This window comes from Nansenia antarctica (genome assembly GCF_963989245.1).
Source record: "Nansenia antarctica genome assembly, chromosome: 14".
NCBI classification, from domain to species: Eukaryota; Metazoa; Chordata; class Actinopteri; order Argentiniformes; family Microstomatidae; genus Nansenia; species Nansenia antarctica.
In genome coordinates, this window is record NC_137684.1 from 24,558,983 (window position 1) to 24,579,893 (window position 20,911).

The 20,911-nt window shown below is 41.6% G+C and overlaps 1 protein-coding gene across 1 annotated transcript in view; it reads left to right on the top strand.

Moving 5' to 3' along the window:
* Positions 1-561: 561 nt before the first annotated feature.
* Positions 562-20,911, top strand: part of LOC308170010 (polypeptide N-acetylgalactosaminyltransferase 18-like) — a gene marked incomplete at both ends in the record, with an annotated part of 53,265 nt that continues 32,915 nt past the window's right edge. The window contains one exon of the mRNA XM_080544741.1: positions 562-808. Coding sequence (XP_080400867.1) covers positions 562-808 — 247 coding nt within the window. The remainder of the gene's footprint in view (positions 809-20,911) is intronic.

Sequence of the window (20,911 nt, forward strand, 5' to 3'; positions counted from 1 at the left end):
ACTTACTTGGTTATTTTGAATGTGAACCCTTTTATGTGATTATGATGACAACACGCAGGCACACACACACACACACACACACACACACACACACACGCACACACACACACACACACGCACGCACACACACACACACACACACACACACACACACACACACACACACACACACACACACACACACACACACACACACACACACAAAACTCAGATTAAGCTCACACTATCTGCCTCCACTATTTGAAGGACGAGAGAGAATTGCAGAGAGAACACGCCTCCTACGGTACAATTGGATTGTACATTTCCAGTATAATATTTCATTGGTCGCTATGTTTCCCCTCGTGTCTCTCTGATGACTTCGGAGCGTCGAATTTTTAGCTGGTGCGCTTCCAATCGCAGTTGCACGCGCACAAGCGCATCTGTATTTGCGGTGTTTTGGCTCTCTCTCAGCGCGTAACTGCAATGTAACATTATTCACTTCTGCAATGAAACTGTCGCCCTGTCACTGAATACAATTTGGTTGTATTGCGCACTGGACTGTATGGAGGGGATGCTGTCGCGATGGTTTGCAGCAGGAGAACCAAAACTTTGGTGTCGACATGCGTTATTCTGAGTGGCATGACCAACGTTGTCTGTCTCCTCTACGTGGGCTGGATCACTAATTATGTCGCTAATGTGAACACCAAAGTCAAAGTCCCAGAGCCCGAGCCACCGGAGAAAAAGTTTGAGGACAATAATAAAGGAGAAACTCTTAAGATCATCCAGAGACTCGACCGACTGGAGAATGTTGTAAACCAACACATTCAAGGTAAAAGCACATGTTTGCTTTATGTACGTCTCCGGGCGAGTTATTGCCTATTCAAATGCCATCATGTCATCATCACGAGGAAATAATATGTCGCATTTCATCTCAAGGAATTGCAACAGATTCCATGATGCTGAGTATGATCAGTAACCCAGACAAGTCGTGACGTTAGAATTATAAGGTTCTATCTCCATTTTTGTGAAAATTGAGTTTTTTTTACATAATCTGATCCATTAGGTGTTTATTAATGCCTGTGTGGTGTTATCTTTCAAATGTTGACATTTTTGAGTTAGTAGTTCATAAAATACAAAGGTTCCATCTCACAGAACATACTGGAATGTAAAAACTTTGACGCTCAATATCTCTGAACTGCCCTAAACGGAGATAGAACCTTATCATTCTAAACGGAGATAGAACCTTATCATTCTAAACGGAGATAGAACCTTATCATTCTAAGCTCACGAAATGCTCTAATGATCTTGCAAGGTGGACTATTTGAAAATGCTTTAGGCTATGTAGACTGCAACTTCTAAATCAGGACAGGTGAGATTAATTGTGCCTCAAGTACATTAGATAACCTATTATCTTATAAAGGCTTACACCACTCGAGAACTCGTGCTTAATCATTTCCAGACGATAAGACATGACAAAAATGGTATCCTAAGATTAATGGCAGTAATTAGTGTCATTCTTTAAATTGCTGTCAGTTCCTAGATTTTAATCTAGAAATTAGACCAATAATATACTACTTATAAGCCCTTTACAGACTCGTCATACACCCTTCAGAGAGGGTAGCTTCAGACTTCAGAGGGCTTCTCTGAATTGCATGCAGGTAGCCTACAGTTGTCATTTAGATTGTGACATTTTTTGGTGTGTGACAGATTTACAGTTTCTGGTTCATTGTATTACTATTGTCACAATATTGTGTTTACATCCAGTATCATGCAGTACATTGGTTTGTAATTGGCATAGTTGTTCAGCTGTGGGTGGCATTACTTAAGTGGAATAAGTATCAGTTCTTATTCCACTTGTGTGATAACAAAAGTCTTTAAATTTCATCGCTATGTAATTAATATAGCTACACCTTACATTACAACGGTATATAGACATATATAGGTTTTATATGCATATATATAGGCATCCCAAGTGAAAGAAATGTATAGGCTACTTAAGTGTATTGAAAATAGATTCAAAGTATAAATAATATGCTTAAAATATATTCATGAATTTCTATACTAACCTAAAGTACACTTAAGTTGTACTTCTGTGTAGCCTACTTATTCAAAGTATAGCCTACATATACTTTAAATTGTACTTTAGTATTCTTACAAAAAGTATACTTTTATTGTCCTTAATAAAGGTTGAATATTAAAATGTTAATAAAAACATAAATACTGATGCATTTCTAATCTAATTGTGTTCTTTTAGTATACACAGAAATATGCTAGTGACACAGTGAAAACATCCATATTTTAGCTTATTTCAAACAATATCTAGATAAAGGTGATGTAATTGAACCAAAAACTAATGAAAATGTAACTTTGTTATCATTTATTTAACAGAAAATGAACACAGATGCCAATTCCTAGTGAGGAAAAACGTAGGACTCCCTATGCCCTAATACCTGATATTGCCCCCTTTGGCACCTAGACATTTCCTATAACTGTCTACCAGTCTCTGCTAAGTCTTAAGCTTACATTTTTGGACGGATGGTCTCACATTTTCCTCAAGCTTCCTCTGATACAATAAATAATTCATAGTGGATTCTGTGATGTTGAGCTGGCCAGGTCCTGCTGCAGCAAAGCAGCCCCAAACCATGACATGTCCACCCCCATACTTCACAGTTTGTATGAGGTTTTCGTCCTCAAATGCTGTCTTTGGTTTGCGCCAAACATGTGTTCTGTTACTGTGCCCAAATAAATAGTCTTGTCATGATGGGTTTTTTTACCTTGTACACCTCCCATAAAAATCAAACGTGTGCAGTTTCTTTGTGGTGGTAGATGCATGTACTAGAGCTACCTGTAGGTCCCGTGATGACATTTTAGGATTGTTGGAAACTTCTTTAAGCATCTTGCGCTGAACTCGCTAGGATAGCCTGACCTGGCCATGTTGGTAGTTGTTTTAAATGTTGTAAATTATTTTCCCGGACAGTGGAATGGCTGATTTCTTTTTCTTTCTTTTTTTGAGTGGGGCAGTCCCACTCATATAGTGGAGATTATGACAGGAAGGATGGGTGAGAGAGAGAGAAGGGATGACATGCAGGATATGACCGCGAGCCTTGCGAACCGGGAGCCTTGCGGTTCATGGTCAGCGCTTAATCCACTATGCCATTTTGATCTCTCCATGGTGATACCACTCACTTCAACAACCAAGAGCAAACCAAACAACATGTCTGAGGTTTAAATAAGACAGGCTCCTCCAAAATCCTCTCTAACTATGTCCTAATCATTTGCACCTGATGTGGTGCACTTGATTCTAATTCTAGGCATTTTAAGTAGTAATACATGTGTGGGGTGTTTTTTTTCCAGTTTTATTTGTTTAGTTATATTACCTCCATCTCTCAATGTTGTTAAAATGAAGATTAAATTAACATATGTTTAAATATTAAATCTATATAGGCCCATATACTGTATATTTTATTTTAAAATTGTTTTATCTACATCATTTAGCATTTTAGTATATTAAATACAAATCTTTGTACAATTTAACATCGGTCATTTTAGTATCCTTTTAATATATAATGATATTATCCTTTAAATATGTTTTAATTATTTAAACTCAAGTATACTACAAAAATGGTACTTAAGTGTATTTTGTTTTGCTTGGGGTTGCAGATTTCACATTGTTGAGGTGCTTTAGAATGGTGAGGTACTTTAGAATGGTGAGGTAGTTTAGAATGGTGAGGTACTTTAGAATAGTGAGGTAGTTTAGAATGGTGAGGTAGTTTAGAATGGTGAGGTACTTTAGAATGGTGAGGTACTTTAGAATGGTGAGGTGCTTTAGAATGGTGAGGTGCTTTAGAATGGTGAGGTAGTTTAGAATGGTGAGGTGCTTTAGAATGGTGAGGTAGTTTAGAATGGTGAGGTGCTTTAGAATGGTGAGGTAGTTTAGAATGGTGAGGTACTTTAGAATGGTGAGGTACTTTAGAATGGTGAGGTACTTTAGAATGGTGAGGTACTTTAGAATGGTGAGGTGCTTTAGAATGGTGAGGTGCTTTGGAATGGTGAGGTAGTTTAGAATGGTGAGGTGCTTTAGAATGGTGAGGTAGTTTAGAATGGTGAGGTGCTTTAGAATGGTGAGGTAGTTTAGAATGGTGAGGTACTTTAGAATGGTGAGGTACTTTAGAATGGTGAGGTACTTTAGAATGGTGAGGTACTTCAGAATGGGGAGGTACTTTAGAATGGTGAGGTAGTTTAGAATGGTGAGGTAGTTTAGAATGGTGAGGTAGTTTAGAATGGTGAGGTACTTTAGAATGGCGAGGTAGTTTAGAATGGTGAGGTAGCCTACTGTACTGCCAATACTGGGGGTGAGTGAGCACAGAGCAGATGAGTAAATTTAGCACTTAGAGCATTTGGCAAAGTACTCTCATAGACAGTCCCCCTGTAGCTGGTGCCATATTAGGTTACTGGGCAACAGAGTGATCTGTTTATGTTGTCATCGATAGGGAGCCGAGGGCAAGGAGCTGAGGAGATGGCTTCACAACATGTTGGACCTCGAAAAAACCGTATAGTCTATTGATTCTCACCAAAATGTGCATGTTCAGTTTCCTTCTGTATGATGATAATTGGAAATAACTCGCAAAGCAGAGATGAGCACATTTTATTTAATGTACGTATTTTATTTCACCTTTATTTATCCAGGTTAGTCTTGTTGAAATAGTCAAATCTATGTTTCAGGAGAGATCTGGACATGAAGAGTGTCGCATCTTATCCACTTTGGGCTGGGTGAGAATCTTATGTTAGCCATGTGTGTTGCCTGCATTTGTCGAAGGCATATCGAGTCTTGCATTATAAAGAATATTTCTCGACACAAGTAGAGAAGGTTGCATGATTAAAATGAAATGCGAATCTTAACTATTGGGTCGTCCCACAAGATATGGCAATATTTAATTAAAGACATCAAGACTACCATACTGCAGTTCAGTGCAGAGCTTCACTTAGGAGATTCATAATGGACTGACACTCTCTAGGGACGCTCAGGAGTGGTTTAGGGTTATAACACGCACGCACATGCGCACACACACACGCACACACACACACACACACACACACACACACATACTTCACCAATACTCATCCATGCATACGCCTGTCTCATTCCTACCTAGCAGAGTGTTTTACCAAGTGTGTAAAAAGACTTTGGTATGATGACAGGTTGCTCAAAGGGCCTGTTCCCATTTCACACGTGATCAGTTTGACTTGGAATCTAATACTGCATGACTCTGTCACTGTCGTTTACTGTCAATGGAGACTTGCTCACTGCCCGCAAGATGGGACGAATCCCCCCCCCCCCCCCCCCCTTCCCTTCCCTTGGGTCCTACAGAGTGACAAATTGGGAGCTTGTCCTCCAGTTCCTATGTTTCAAATCTTAAAGTCAACTTTGTAGAATATACATCAGAGATTGTGTATGCTCAACATTCGTAGTGAAATGCTGTGGTGAGTTTTTTTTTAAAAACAGAACGTTGCTGTTGTAAAGTAGTTATAAAGTAAAACACGTGGAATAATCATTGTAGAAGGGGAAAGCTCACGTCTCCATCATACCCTCTCCCCCTCCCCTCCCCTTCCCATGTGTCCCCAGCACTACCGTAATTAGGCCCCTATACTTTCTTTTTATTTATTTGTTGTTTCTTTTTATTATTACTACTCGATCTTCTCAGTTTGTAAAGCGTCTATGAGTGTCTAGAAAAGCGCTATATAGGTCTAATGTATTATTATTATTATTATTATTATTATTATTATTATACCCCAGCCATCTTATCTTGAAAAGGAGATAATCAGCCCATCTCTATTTTGCATGCTCACTCCCTCCCTCCCTCCAGTTTGAACAGCAGTCATGGCCTCTTGCCTGACAGGGACTTATTTCCCCCAGAATCAATTTAAAGAGGGAGTCCAGTTTTCACGCTTGTCTGAAACGTCTGATTACATTGTCATCTGAGGGAGAATGACACAGTAATGCAGCAGCAGCAGCAGCTCCTGCTCTGAGTCTGGCTCCTAGAAGACACTGCTGCTCTCCTGAAGGGGAAGGAGACATCATTATCACCTACCTTATTGAGCCTGTCTGTCTCAAAGTGATCAGTGCTCTTGAATTCACTCTTCTCTGCTGCTGGACCAGTGTTGGTGGTTGGAGGTCGCCCTGGAAATGCTCAGGCCACGGTTACCCAACCGCACTGATTGCTTCCTCTGCTTCCTCACTTCCTCAGTGAAGTGCAGCGCAAATTATTCTTCAAGGTTTCAAGGACCACTTGCAGTACATTCCATTCAATGGCGGATATGCATAAAGGTGGAGTGACGTCATTCACGGCTTACCATTGCTGCCGTTAGTCCTCCATACACATACTATATACTGTACATCCCCTTGTACAGCGTCCTTGGGTTTTTGAAAGGCGCTATATCAATTAAAGTTATTATTATTATTATTATTATTATTATTATTATACCACAGTGCAACACAAACCTTTTGTAAGAGCATCTGTTGGGAAAATGGCAACATGCATGAGCAAGACAATGGTCACATGTTGTGGCCTGCTGACGCTTAAACGAGAATGGAGAAACAGAGAGCAGCTAATGTGTCTGAGAGTCTAGCTCAGAAAGATTGCTGCTGTTCATTGAGTAGTGAACTGTCGGTGTCCCCTTTAGTCATCAGGTGTTGCTAACTCCCTCTGGATCGGAACTACAGTGTGCACTGTAACGATAAGCATCCTGAAGACAAATAACATTTTAGTTTTTTCCATATTCATAAATCCATAGGTGATTTCTGGGGGAGGGGGGAGGGGTTAGGGAGAGTGGTGTGTGTGTGGGGGGGGTACAATAGGAAAAAAAGCAGCTGATTTGTTTTGTTCGAGTGTGCAAGTGTCTTCAGGGAGAATATTGCTGCATGGAGCAGAAATAACGTGTTCATTTTCATCCCATTTTCTCACTGTGGCTCCTGGAAGGGACCAGCGGGGAGTCTAGAGCAATCTTAACGGAGGGGGGGGGGGGGGGGGGGGGGTTCTGAGCCACGTTCATGCACACTGCAGTTCTAGTAATTTATTTTGGGTCAGCTAATTATGTTCTTTTGCTTGACAATGAATTGCTTAGTCTTAATTTGCCTGAAGAGGATTCCAGCTCTTTTGACTGTTTATTTTGCATTCTGTTTCCTTATGATGACATAAAACACCCCAGTCTTGTCTCTGTTTACGTCATGGGTGACCTTTTGGAAAGAGATGTTATGTATCGTAATTATGGAAAGCAAAAGCTTTGGTATATTAAAAAGGTTGGCATGAGAAACAATGAGTGAGATTTTCCTCAATCAGATGTTTTGAATCTTGATTAGCTCTGCAGATGGTACTTCTTTGAATTAGAAAAAAAAAACTGATGCAGCAAAATCATAGCCATTGTCTTATGTCTGGGGAGCTTTACATATTCACTGTCTGTCTGTCTGATCTCTGATTAGACATTACATTTCTCATTTCTATAATCACCATCAGGCTGAGATTCTGACTACTTTCTGACTTTTTTAGAATGTAAAATATGAGAAATATTTGGATGTGAGCGGTATGAGAGATACTTTGGTGATACTCCAGTTGAAAAAATGAGGAAGGAAGGCATGAAGGACAGAAGAAGGAAAGAAAAGAAGGAAGGGAGGAACAGTCCAGGATGCCCTCTGGTATTCTCCTCTGATTGGTGTATGGCGTACATTTTTTATGAATTTATAATTTCTAAAGAAATGCACAAATAGATCTTGTTTATAGTAAGTTATAATCATTTAGGGTGGCAAAATTACAAATTACTAAAAAGTTCAGAAACATTCCCAAACCATGGTATTTTTCTGTAATTTTGGAAATGATCAGAAATTGTTCGTAAAACACTATGTTGGCAATCTCCACTTCGCGTTTAAATTGTGGTTAGGACACATTTTTGTTTGTGCTTATTCTTGTTGCTTTTGCTTATGTTTGCTAATGCCTTTCCGTGACAACGTACCCTAACCCTAACCACTCAAAGTTAGTGCCTAATACTGCCTCACCGCAAGTCACATTTTTGGCGTTTCATACAAACCGGGTCGTAAGATTTCATACAAATTTGGTGCCGATCTTTTCGTATGTACTCATAGAAATGTGGTCCCGTTGCCTGATCGCCAACAGCAACAAGACTGCCTACAGGTAGGTAGGAGCCCTGGCAGAATGGTACCAGGGCAACAACTTCTCCCTCAACATCAACAAAACCAAGGAGCTGATCATGGACCACATGACATATACGCATACGGGGGGCGGGGGGGGGAAAGCCATCCACATTGACAGGATTGAACTGGAGAGGAGAAGGTCAGCAGCTTCAAGTTACTCGGTCTCCACACAATTGACGCATCACACCGGCACAGTGATCAAGACACCTCAGACCCTCACCAACTTCTGCAGAACCACCATGGAGAGCATCCTGTCCAGCAGCGTCTCTGCCTGATATGGCAGCTGTCAACTGCGATCAGGTATGCGGCTGGCAATACGTCAAACTTGCTCACTCATTTGAGTCGGCATTACACCCAGATGTAAACTTCACAGGTACAAAAAGAAAACGGAGTGAAATGCAAACCCAGCTACCCATGGCATTTAAGCAACCACTCGATAACAATTCAGACCGGGCCACAACAATAACAAACAATTGACCCGAACTACCCACTGTACATACTTTGTGTTTTGTCCCCCGCCCCCACCTGTGGTGTATGTCCCCACCTGTCCTACCCGCTGTACATACCTTATGTTTTGTTGTATTGTTCTTCCCATGATGGATGTGTGTTTATCTTGTAGATAGTAATAGTTATTTGTCTGTATTATCTTGTAGATAGTACTAGCTTTTTTGTCTGTCTTACATGTAACGATGAATTGAGAATCAAGGACCCCAATTGAAATAAGCCAGTGGCTTTCTTGGGTTTTTATCCTGTTAGTTGACCTTGTATGTAATATGTACTTTCATGTACCTACTTCTGCAAATCTTCTAATAAAGTTTTCAATCAATCAATCAAACGCCATAGGTGTTTTTATAGCAGCGGACCATACTCCATTGTCGAAAACACAGGATTTAAACATAATGTTGAAAGTAATGGAGCGTCGTTACGTGGTTCCCTCTCATCCGCATTTTAGCCAGGAAGTCACACCAGCCATTTATAAACAAAAATATGAAAATACTATGTATGTCAGTACAAGCTGGCAAGTCCTAATGTGAAGTTGAAAGCTGCTTGAATGAATGAATGGACTTTATTGTCATTGCTACAGTACAGGTACCAAACAACGAAATTTAGGAGGGGTGGCTCCCCTGGTGTTAGGAAAGGAAAAAAAAATGCTTATGTGAATACAAGTACAGTACAGTTCATTTTCTAAATGCTGCACTGTAATGGATGTTTATTTTATTTTATTATTTATTTATTTGAGAGAATATTCATTTTGATTTGCTTTTCAGTAAATGTAACTTTATTATGTAGAGTACTGTTCATTTTCTAAATGCTGCACCTTAAAGGATATATTTTCTTATATTTTATTTATTTGAGAGAATCTTTATTTTTGATTTACTTTTCAGTAAGTCGTACTTTTTTATTAGTAGGTTGCAGCAGTATTGACTGACTTTATTTTATTTATTTAAGAAAGAGCCACTGTTTGTTCAGTAAACCACTGTTTAATAATAATAAAAAATGAAAAAAAGTTATGTTTTGTGATAATTTTTACCCTGCTATACCGAAAACGTATCGAACCGTGACTTAAAAACCGAGCTACGGACCGAATCGAAATATTTGTGAACCGTTACTGTACCCCTACTAAATATACAGAATGAGAACGATTATAACATTATTCTCCTGTCTGACGAGATGGATTTCACACTAGATTATGTTTAGGGGGAGTCTGGAGGCTGAGCACAGCAGGGATGCTTTGCTATGGATGCCCTTGGCCTGTCAACTACGATGTTCTTGCTTGAATTAAAAAAGAAAGACAAAATAGCTTTTGACAGAGAACAGGGTCGTGAACCTTGCGAATCCACTGAAGTAGTTTGTCAGTTTCTCAGCGATAACTGCTCCCTACAGTTTTATTATTTTCTGTGAACTGTGAATGGCAAATTAACCAGGAGGAGGAGGAGGAGGAGGAGGACTGACTTCATTGGATGTTCTCTCTCTAGTTCTGTCTCTGAGCACATGCTCACAGTGGAGTGCTCTTTAGCTCTGTAGCCGGCTGAGGCTTTGCGCTCTGCTTCTGCTGTGCGGAGGATAAATCTGTGTTGTCACCCATCTGTGCTGGACAGATTATTGACCCTAATCCCCCCCCTGTCGAAAGGAGAACAAATGCACCGACCTCCAGTTTTCACTTGATCTTTATGTTTCACATCAGCGGACAGTAAGTGGACAGACTGCCCTAATCTGAGGATGAAATGTAATTTTCTGTCTGTCTACGCAGAGAAGAATCCAAGTTTGCAGAGCAACAGACTATTTTTTATAGCACTTAGAGAAATTAAGTCGTTTATGTTATTTTCCACTGGCGATGACTGAGGACGTACCGTGGGGGCATTAGAAAGGAAATATTCACTCAGGGCAATACATACTATACAGCACTGTGTACACATTTAAATTAAATGATGAATTTATGGGCGAGGTTTTCACAAGCTTTCTGCTCTCCTATGATCTTGATTAACATTCATGACATACAAACATATGTGTTCTACGCATTTCTGGATGTTGATGTTCTCTGGAGCTTAAGATATCCTCTTTATGACAGTTGCACATGATTTATCTTCCCGGCCCCACATTGAAATTGCTGTAACAGAAATCAAATTGTAGAGTAACCTAATATTCCCCGTCTCCCTCAGGGGACTTGCTTTTTGATCAGTGTTTTTCAGAATCAGAATTCTCCAACCCCCCCAAGCAGATCTGTAGATCCGAGAGGATTGGATAGTATAAGCAATAAGGGGGGAAAGTGTATGGCAGAACTATACTGTATAATGCTGAGACTGCCAAAGCAGGGTGTGACAGTTAGCAGTGAGCACTGTTCTATGTTCTATCTCTATGGGGATGACTCTCGAGATGAGGCCCAGGCAGCACAGAGCAATAATGACAATCTTCCCTCCTGGATTAATGTATTCATGTATGGCTGGATGTTGTAAATAGAGGCAATGGGATGTACTGTAACGCCAGATGAATTAGGCAAACTGGGAAACCTGGGAGTGCTGGATAAATAAGAGAGAGAGAGGAGAGAGAGAGAGAGAGAGTGTGTGTGTGTGAGAGAGAGAGAGAGAGAGAGAGAGAGAGAGAGGGAGAGAGAGAGAGAGAGAGGGAGAGAGAGAGAGTGTGTGTGAGAGAGAGAGAGAGAGAGAGGGAGAGGGAGAGAGAGAGGGAGAGAGGGAGAGAGAGAGAGAGAGTGTGAGAGAGAGAGAGAAACCCTCATCTCAGCAGCCGAGAGGGTGAAGAATAACAAAGCAAGCAACTACATGTGCGTGCACACACACACACACACACACACACACACTGACACACACACACACACACACACACACACACACACACACACACACACACACACACACACACACACACACACACACTAATCTACACAGTGCGCAACTGATTCCTGATGCAAATCAGAGACCCTATAAAAACTAAGATATTAATTCCCAAATTACATTGCATTAAAATGGACTCAATTCAACTTAGTGAGTGATTTGTTGATGCCATTTTTGCATTTTAGATCATTTTAAGAGTGTCATAAAGGGGTCTGAATACTTCTGTACGTATTATGAGGTATTTATTGTGTTTGTAATATGAAACACATGACACAATCGTAGCATCAATTTCAATGTTTGTTTATATCGAGCGACAGAACAGAGCCCCCCCCCCTCCCCCGGCAGGATTTCAAACATGAAATGTTGAGACAAAGTCCTCTAGGTGGCCAGAGTGTGAACGTATGCGAGCAGGCCGTAGTGGGGGCGAGGAAGGCTGAGGCAGAGGAATGTCCGGGACATCCGAGGCACAGGAGGCACATCCTACCGATGCATCTGACCGATCCTACCATGATCAACTCCTCCTTATCCACAGGATCTGTCCTGGCTGCCTTTAAGATAGCCAGAGTCAAGCCTATCCTCAAGAAACCTACCCTTGACCCGTGCTCTGTCCACAACTACAGACCGGTATCCCTTCTCTCCTTCCCTTCCAAAACCTTTGAACGTGCTGCATCTAAACAACTGACTGACTATCTCCGGAAGATGGAACATCTGGACCCCCACCAATCCGGCTTCAAGGCTGGGCACTCCACTGAGACTGTTCTCCTTGCTGTCACGGAGGCCCTCCACTCTGCTCAAGCTTCCTCCCTCTCCTCTGTTTTCATCCTCCTCTCGACACAGTCAACCACCAGACCCTTCTCTCCATCCTCTCAGAACCCTCACCACTGGGGTAGCCCAGGGCTCTGTCCTAGGGCCTCTACTGTTCTCCCTCTATACAAAGTCTCTTGACTCGGGAATCTCCTCACATGGGTTCTATTATATATCTATCCACAGCTATGCAGATGACATGTCTTGCAGACATCTCTACATGGATGTCGACCCACCATCTCAAACTCAAATTTGGAATAAGGCGTCTGCTAAATGCCAAAAATGTAAATGTAAATGTAAAATGAAACATGATTAGCAGAAAATAGTTGATTGGAAATTGATGTCAACTCAGTTTGTCTCAAATAAATCACATGAAATTAAGGAGAGGCCTCCTAGATGCCTAGACAAGACATCCTAGATGCCCTCACCATATTAAGACATAATTCTGTGTGACAGTTTGGAATTGCCTCAGATTTGTATTTATCCCTGGAGGGACATAGCTTGCTCCCTTCCCTCTCCCCTGTCAAGGATAGTCGACTACCCACCTAGAGATACAATGATTACAACAGGGAGCAATATCACTTAGAATATGGAGCATTGCAGTGGTTTAGATGTTAGCGACTAGAAAATGCCTCTAATGGAAACTGTCAATCTTATTTTTGGGACTTTCAGGTGCAGTGATCTCTTCACTCCAGTGCTTTACCCCCGAAGCGAAACAAACTAATAATATCAATACGCATCACATCTGCTGCTCTTCTCCCAGATGTGACTTGAAACTGAACTTTAAATCTGGAAAACAACACCTGTGAAAAAAAAACATCAAAGTGAGCAGTAGAAACACAGAGCTCGAATTTTCAGGCCTGAGTGGTTAGGCATCGTAATTACCTCAAATCCCTGTTGCCAGTAGCACCTGGATCCCCCTCAGCCTCCCCAGGGGTGGGAGAACAACCATCTGCCCAGCACTGGCTGCTCTCCGGTAAGGCTTATTATAACTCCAGGACCCCCTCCATGGAGCAATGTTATGGAGGCTAATTGGTGATCCGTTCCACATACAGCACACTAAATCATCTTCATCTGAAGGTCTCAGCTTTTCATCCTATCTCACCTAAACAATAACGTGAATGTTGGAGTGGATTAATCAATGCTATGAACTGACCATTGATGTCAGTACACTGGGTCTTGACTGCGTGGGTGCTGTTTCTAAGCAGCTGTGGAGTGGAATATACAGTACATAAATCAACTACAGACACAACCACTTCGACCAGAGAGATCCTCCTTCGGGGCTTAGCTGCATACTTCCAGCTAACTAACCACCGGGATAGCGATCGGCAATTTTCCAGGAACCCCCTGTTTCAGACATTTGCACTCATCTGATTCATTACCCAAATCCCCCAGCTAGACCCACTGTGCCACACACAGACAGCGCTGATTTCTGTGTGAACTGTCCTTTTGGCATCTGAGGAGGAGAGGCAATGGCTTGCGTCTTGAAAAGTAAGACCAAAGCCATAGTAACAAAAGAAGAAGAAACAAGGAACTCAAAAAAGTCCCAGCCCCTTCTTCTGAGTTGAGTGATCCTTGTCATGGATAGGCAATGGGGATTGATACAACGTCGATGTGTCCCATGATGCTCGCTGGGTTGCGTCAGGTCTGGGTAAGGAGTTGGAGAGGGAAAAAGAAAGAGGGAGAGACTCTGCCTTCGAGGCATTTCAAGTGATTGATGGAATGGGAGCTTTTGGGGATCTGATGCCCTGTCTTGTGTTTTGAGCATGTCACAAAGGGAAGCGGGGCAGGCGCTCCAGTGTGAGGTTCAGATTCCTATTTGATGTGCGGAGGAGTTCGGTTTTGATTACATCAGTGACTCAGTTACACCCCACACATCAGATCCTGCCTCTCAGGCACCTCTGAATATTCTATTGTGCTTATGGATCTCAAAACAGGACCGGCAGATACTACAAACACTACACTGCACAGTATGATCATTGATTTAATGTTGCCCTCAAATGATGTGTGGGGGCGATTCCTACACGTACCATACACACATGCAGGCACAAACATACACATGCGTGCACACACACACACACACACACACACACACCTCCTACATTACCTTCTGGCATTTTTCTTGGATAGTAGAGGGAAGGTATGGAATAGACTCTTAATATTCCTCAGAACACTGAAGGTTAAAACAGAACCTAACAGTAACTAATGCTGCCAGATTATCCTCTCTGTCTAGTCTCTATCAGCTTTTCTTCTTCTTCTGCAGCACCAGAGAATCAGGGAGTGAAGGCAGACACTTTCATAACTGTTGTGACTGAGAATATTGGCCGTTATCATGGTGTCACTTCTCTCCTCTCTGTTTGATTATGATCGTCATCAGGCCAGGCTGATACTGAGGGCAGGCCAGACAGGCACTCCAGGGTGACACACATACTGTATCTACACAGTGAGCACACTCTCAGTTGTATTAGCATTTTCTGTCGGTGAAGTGGAACGGCTGTGACGCAGGAGGTCGAGTCGGCGTTTAATGATCGCATAGGTTGGCAGATCGGCGGTTCGAGCCCCGGCTGGCCACATGCCGAGGTGTCCTTGGGCAAGACACTGAACCCCAAATTGCTCCCAGTGAGCGGGCCGGCACCTTGCATGGTAGCTTGCCGCCATTGGTGTGTGAATGTGTGTGAATGGGTGAATGAGAGGCCATTGTAAAGCGCTTTGGAATAAGGCGCTATATAAGTCAGTCCATTAGAACAAAATGGATTATAAAGACTTAGTTTTTAGTAGTTAACCGCTGTATATATCCTCTATTTATTATGAACTAAGTTGACCAAGAAGTATTCGTTTTGAGCAGTGAAATGTCCTTCCTGTACCGTACATTCTGTTTGTAGTATTAGTTTGTTGTGAACTTGTCGGAGTACGGATTTAGGGTTAGACGATTTAAGACGATGTTGGGTACTGGCATGATATATATATGAATATTATTGTGTCGATTATGATTACTGACAGGTAGGTAAGTAGCAAACTCACTACATGGTGGGGTAGTGATGGTCTAGGGGATAGTGAGTTGGAATGGTGATCAGAAGGTCATGAGTTCAATTCCCACCTGGGAACACCACTAGTGGGCCCTTGAGTAAGGTGCTTAGCCCTAAATTACTCCAGGGAGACCGTCCTTGTAATCTCTAATTGTAAGTCACTTTGGATAAAAGTGTCTGCTAAATGGTTAAGATGTAATCTCTATGATTAAATGACACTGAAAGTTAACCATGTTCTTTCGATAACACGTATTGTTAGTTTATTGTTTTACAATTCATTTAATATTGATTAAATGTAATTATCGTGTGCGTGGTGTTATCTCCAGATACCAGTTTTCCAGCTAACAGGGTTGATCATTTAAAAGACTGACAGTTTCCTCAAGGCTTTCATCCGTTTGGAGTCATCCTCTCCTTTCTGAACTACAACTCGCCTCTGCTTTAGCAATGGACTGTGCTTGCAGTGGTACCACGGTTCTGGTACCACAGTTGTCTGTGACAATTCGTGATCTTAGAATTATAAGGTTCTATCTCTGTTTAGGGTAGTTCAGAGATATTGAGCGTCAAAGTTTTTACATTCCATTATGTTTTGTGAGATGGAACCTTTGTATTTTATTAATTACTCACTAAAAATAACACCACACAGGCATTAATAAACACCTAATGGATCAGGTTATGTAAAAAACTCAATTTTGACCAAAAATTGAGATAGAACCTTATAATTCTAACGTCACGAATTCATGACGATTCAAGATGACAGCGCCCATTCAGCGCCCAACAGCATTTCCTGGCTTCACTGCGGCAATTGTATCTCTCATAGGAAACCGGTGGGCTGTTGTTCCCTGTATCTGGTCATTATAGATGATCAAAGTCTACAGCGCTACCCAATCCATCTCTGCACCACCTCCCAGCCCAACACAGCACAGCCCTAGCCAAGCTCAGCAGAGCTCCACCATACATACCAGCCTCTCAGCTAAGGGCCCGTCCTCCCCAGAGGTCTGAGGTAAATGCGTGTCTGCAGGAAGTGAGTAAAATATGTATATTTCCCAGGATACACGTGTGGGCTCTCTGTTCCCACAGGCCTCTCTGGCGGAGAGAGACGGTGAGACGTGAGATGGTGAGGAGAGGAGAGGATATGCAAATGTGGAGCTTAGACTCTCAAGACACGTTTCCATCCCTGGCCTCCGCCGAAATAGGGTGTCTCTCCCCTGCCCTCTCTTGCTGTAGGTCACACCTCATTATTTAATGATTTCATATGATTGCAGTGGTCTTGACCCTGGCTTCATTACGTTGCTTTATTTTCACAGTTTGCTGCATTCCCGGGGGTCTCAGACAACGTGGCGTTTGTGTAGCCTGTTTAGACGGTTTCATAACAGCTCCTACCTAGCAATCTTAGCATTCCCTTCTCAACCTTTTAGTAAGTAAGTCAAATGTATTTCTATAGCACCTATCCCAGACCAGCGGTCACAAAGTGCTTTACATAATAAGAACATAATAAAAGAGCAAAAGACGTGACTTTCAAATTAGGCATTTTTATGATTTTGAAGCATTTGTTTCCCTTCAGCCTCATAATGCCTTGAGAGACGCTGACTGTTTCAGAGAAAATAAGTCTTTCTGTCAGCCTCTCTGGTCAGTCGCTGCACCCTCTCTCAACCTGCTGCTTCCAGTCTACCGTTCTGCACAGGACATTAAATATTCACTGCTGCCTCTCTCATGCAAGTGCAGTGGAGTGAGAGAGATAAGGGACAGAGAGGTGGACATATCTTATCATACCAGCTCTACATCAACAGAAGATAACTTGTATGTTTTGATGAATGAAGGAAGATGCAATATAGAATAGATTTGTAAGTACCTGAGCTGCAAATTAGCTATTTAGATGCCTTGACTGTGGGTAAAAAGTCAAATGTAAGCAATGGAACTTCCTTGTTGTTTCACGTTGTTTCACTAATAATTAGCTAATTAGGATAATTAGCTTGTACTTACAGTAGCTCTTTTTGCATAAACTGTCTCTGTAGTAACTGTTGAGACACTCCGCCAACAATAAGTTATTATCCCTTATTATCCCCCTGTTTATCCCTCATCTGATTTTGAGAGGAATGTCAGTATATTTTGCTGATGCACACACAGACACAGACACACACATACACATACACACACCCAGTCACACACACACACACACACACACACACACACACACACACACACACACACACAGACCCAACATACCTGGGGCAAAGTGAAATGTCCTCCTCACAGAAAGGTGTTGGTGCGTGTATTCACACCACTGATACACTATCAGTGCATTCAAATAACATTGCTATTTCCGTCCAGAAACCCAAAAGGTCAGAGACAGTATCACTTCTGTAAAGACCATTTTTGTCCCTCATATTTCAAAGAGGACCTTTGTGTGCTGAGTTTGTGTGGTGGAGAGACCTTATCAGTTAAATTAGTGGCCTTTGTAATGAAGGGAAGCTGTAATGAAGGAAAACGCTGCCTCAGATGATACAGTTGGTTTGTACACAGTTATTTATCCTGAAGTCTAAAAAGAAACATTTTCATTAACTTTCTGGGCTGTTGTTTTATATAATGAATATCCATTTAATAGAATAAGCATGGTCATGCAATGCTTTCGTTAAGTCATTGAGGTCCTCATTACACAATCCTAATGGTTCAGTTTAGTTATATTTCAATGATAGATCACTGCCCTTTGATAAATATGAATTACTCTATGGTACTCTATGGTTACATACAGCATGAATCAATGACGGTGCCTTCACACACAAAATAATTACAGTAATGTTGAATAAACAGTCTTATATGGACGGGCCAGTTCTATTTCATGGTAAACTCTTTCCGTGATTGTGCAGCACCTGACCCACTTGACTGTGTTAAATGCGGTGTTTATAACTTTTAGAAGATGCAAGCCAAGCAGGTGCAGTCAGATTTGACATGAGTGGTTTTAAACAATAGCATGAGCAAAGCACTTTTCTTCCATCACCCTCCAGCTGTGGGGTAATTGCTCTTCAGGAGAATAGCAGATTTTGTTTGTTGCTCGGGGGCCATATGTTTGGCACACTTGTGCCCCACTCTCCTGAACACGAGCAGAAGTCAAGCATGTCATTGTTGTGTGAGCGGGACAAGGGTGTGACCGAGAAATGCAAATGCCTTGTTCAGAGGGAAACAATTCCAATCTGTTTTAATGCATATTTAAACCAGTGTAATGAATATTTCATTTTAAAGGACATATGACAATATTGTTCTTGACTAGTGAATTCTGAATTCTGTTCTGCATCAATGGTGGAAAACCAAAGATAATACTAGTCCTGTGCGAATAGGGCTTTAAATGAATTATTAATTCTGGCAGGTCATCCAGACACCCCCCCCCCCACTCCCATGTCTGAGAAAAGAAGGACATGAAACTGAGAAGCGCAGCACATTTGATATAGCATGTTTCCACTTTAGCTTTACAGGATGTTCGTCTCTGAGCAATTAGATTTTCCTCATCTCTTTGTGTATGACAGATGAAACCTTATTAACAATGCTGGAATGTGATTAGGTCAGAAATAGTATCTTCCATTTTGTTAAGAGTTATATGATCTTGCAGAGAGAGAGAACTATTTAAAGTGTGCAATATTAATTCCAGGTTGGACCTACAGTAGCAGCGTACTCAAGACTCCAGTAGAGTTATGAAATACTGTCCAGTCATTTCCAGCTTGTCACAGTGATGGTGGACTGCAGGGGGACCCACAGAGAGGGTTTTATGACAGACTAACACAGTGAACTACGAGGACAGATACAGAAGCCTGACACACCATGTAAACAACAGGACGAGGGAGAAATGGTGACTGATGGGTATTTAAATGTTTGGTAAAACTACTTTGCTTTTGATAACAAAACCATGGCTCAGACAGCCTTTTAACAGCTCTGACACCTGACATCATCTCACACAGATGGTGTCGTCTCACCAGTGACTTTTAAGTGTAAACCTCACCTGTCTACCCTTGGTGTACACCTGTTACCCTTGGTGTAAACTATACTATTCCAGGTGCATTACAATAAGTACATTTTTTGATGTGTGATGACCATCTGTTCAAATGATGATTAGATTATTAGATTATTAGGATTAGATGAATCATGTCTGAGGTAAAGCACAGGGCTGCAGACACACAGCAGCACTTCAGGACCGATGTTCCACAACTTTCTGCTGCACAAGAACAAGAACTTCCTGTCTGATCTAGTGCAGGTCTGGTCTGCACACAAGCAGATGAAAACCCCATTCTCCTAAATTCACCCTGTTAATGCTCAGAGCACTGAGAGCAAATTAGATTCTCCAAAAATTCCATTAAATCCTCTCATTCGAGTGTATGTGTGTGCGTGTGTTTGCTTTAGAAGTGCAAAGCCTGCTGGGATTTGTCCTATGAAGCTTTAGCAGTAGGGGGCTGTTTAACTGATGTAGTCAAGGATTTGAACTCCCCTCTCAGCCAATAGGATCTCCTGTTACAACATCCCAGAGGAACGCAACGAGAAAAACAACATCAAACAGCAACAAAAGGTAGAGTAGAAGGTATCTCTACACTACACTGCACTGCGTAAGTAATGAGAGAGTGAAGCATTTTCTCTTCTTTTGGCTCTACACTGAAATGAATTACTGTGAGGTTAAAGTAGAGATTCCCAGCTTTTATTTAATGTTATTTGTGTTTGGTTTCACCAGTCAGAAATTACACCTTTTATGCACAGTCTCCATATTTCCGGTTACCCAAAAGTAATGGGACTTGTCAGGTGTTTTCCGTCAGATAATTTGTGCAGGCATAAGAGCTGTCAATGCCTAGTATTGGTTCTAGATTTTGCATTTGCCATTGATTTGTGATTGCAAGTGGAAAGCAAACCGAACAGTGATGTAACTGCTGACAGCAGCAGCAGAATTTATTCTTCAGTGACATATTGATTGCTCAAGGATAAGCAAATGCCTCCAAATTCAATGGATGGTGCTTCATCATACAGTAAGTCACAATGACCTAAAACATACTGCCATAGCAACTAGGGAGTTTTTCAGGGCCAAACAAGTGTAAACACAGATTTAAATCCAGTTTAACATTTCATTTCCTAATGAGATTGTATAAGATTGTAAAAATACCTTAAAAAAAACAACTGATTTACTCATATTTTCCATTTTATTGGACAGAATCAGTGAAGACAGACAGGAAAGAGGGCATGTCAGCAGGGCATGGGCCGGACTTGAACCCATGCTGACATGGGCACATGTGTGCACTGTAGACCGCGGTGCTAGACCACTGGACCACCCTAGGCCACCAAATTCTCATTTTCAATGGAGATCTGGCCAAGAGGCCCCGGCAAGAATAAAAACAAACATATAAACAGAAATGAATGAATGAATGAATGGTCTTTATTGTCATTGCTACAGTACAGGTACCAAACAACGAAATTTAGGAGGGGTGGCTCCCCTGGTGTTAGGAAAGGAAAAAAAAAAAAACTTTTAGAAAAAAATCACAAGAAGGGAAGGAGCTGGTTTACATAAGTAAAGGCTATGTACA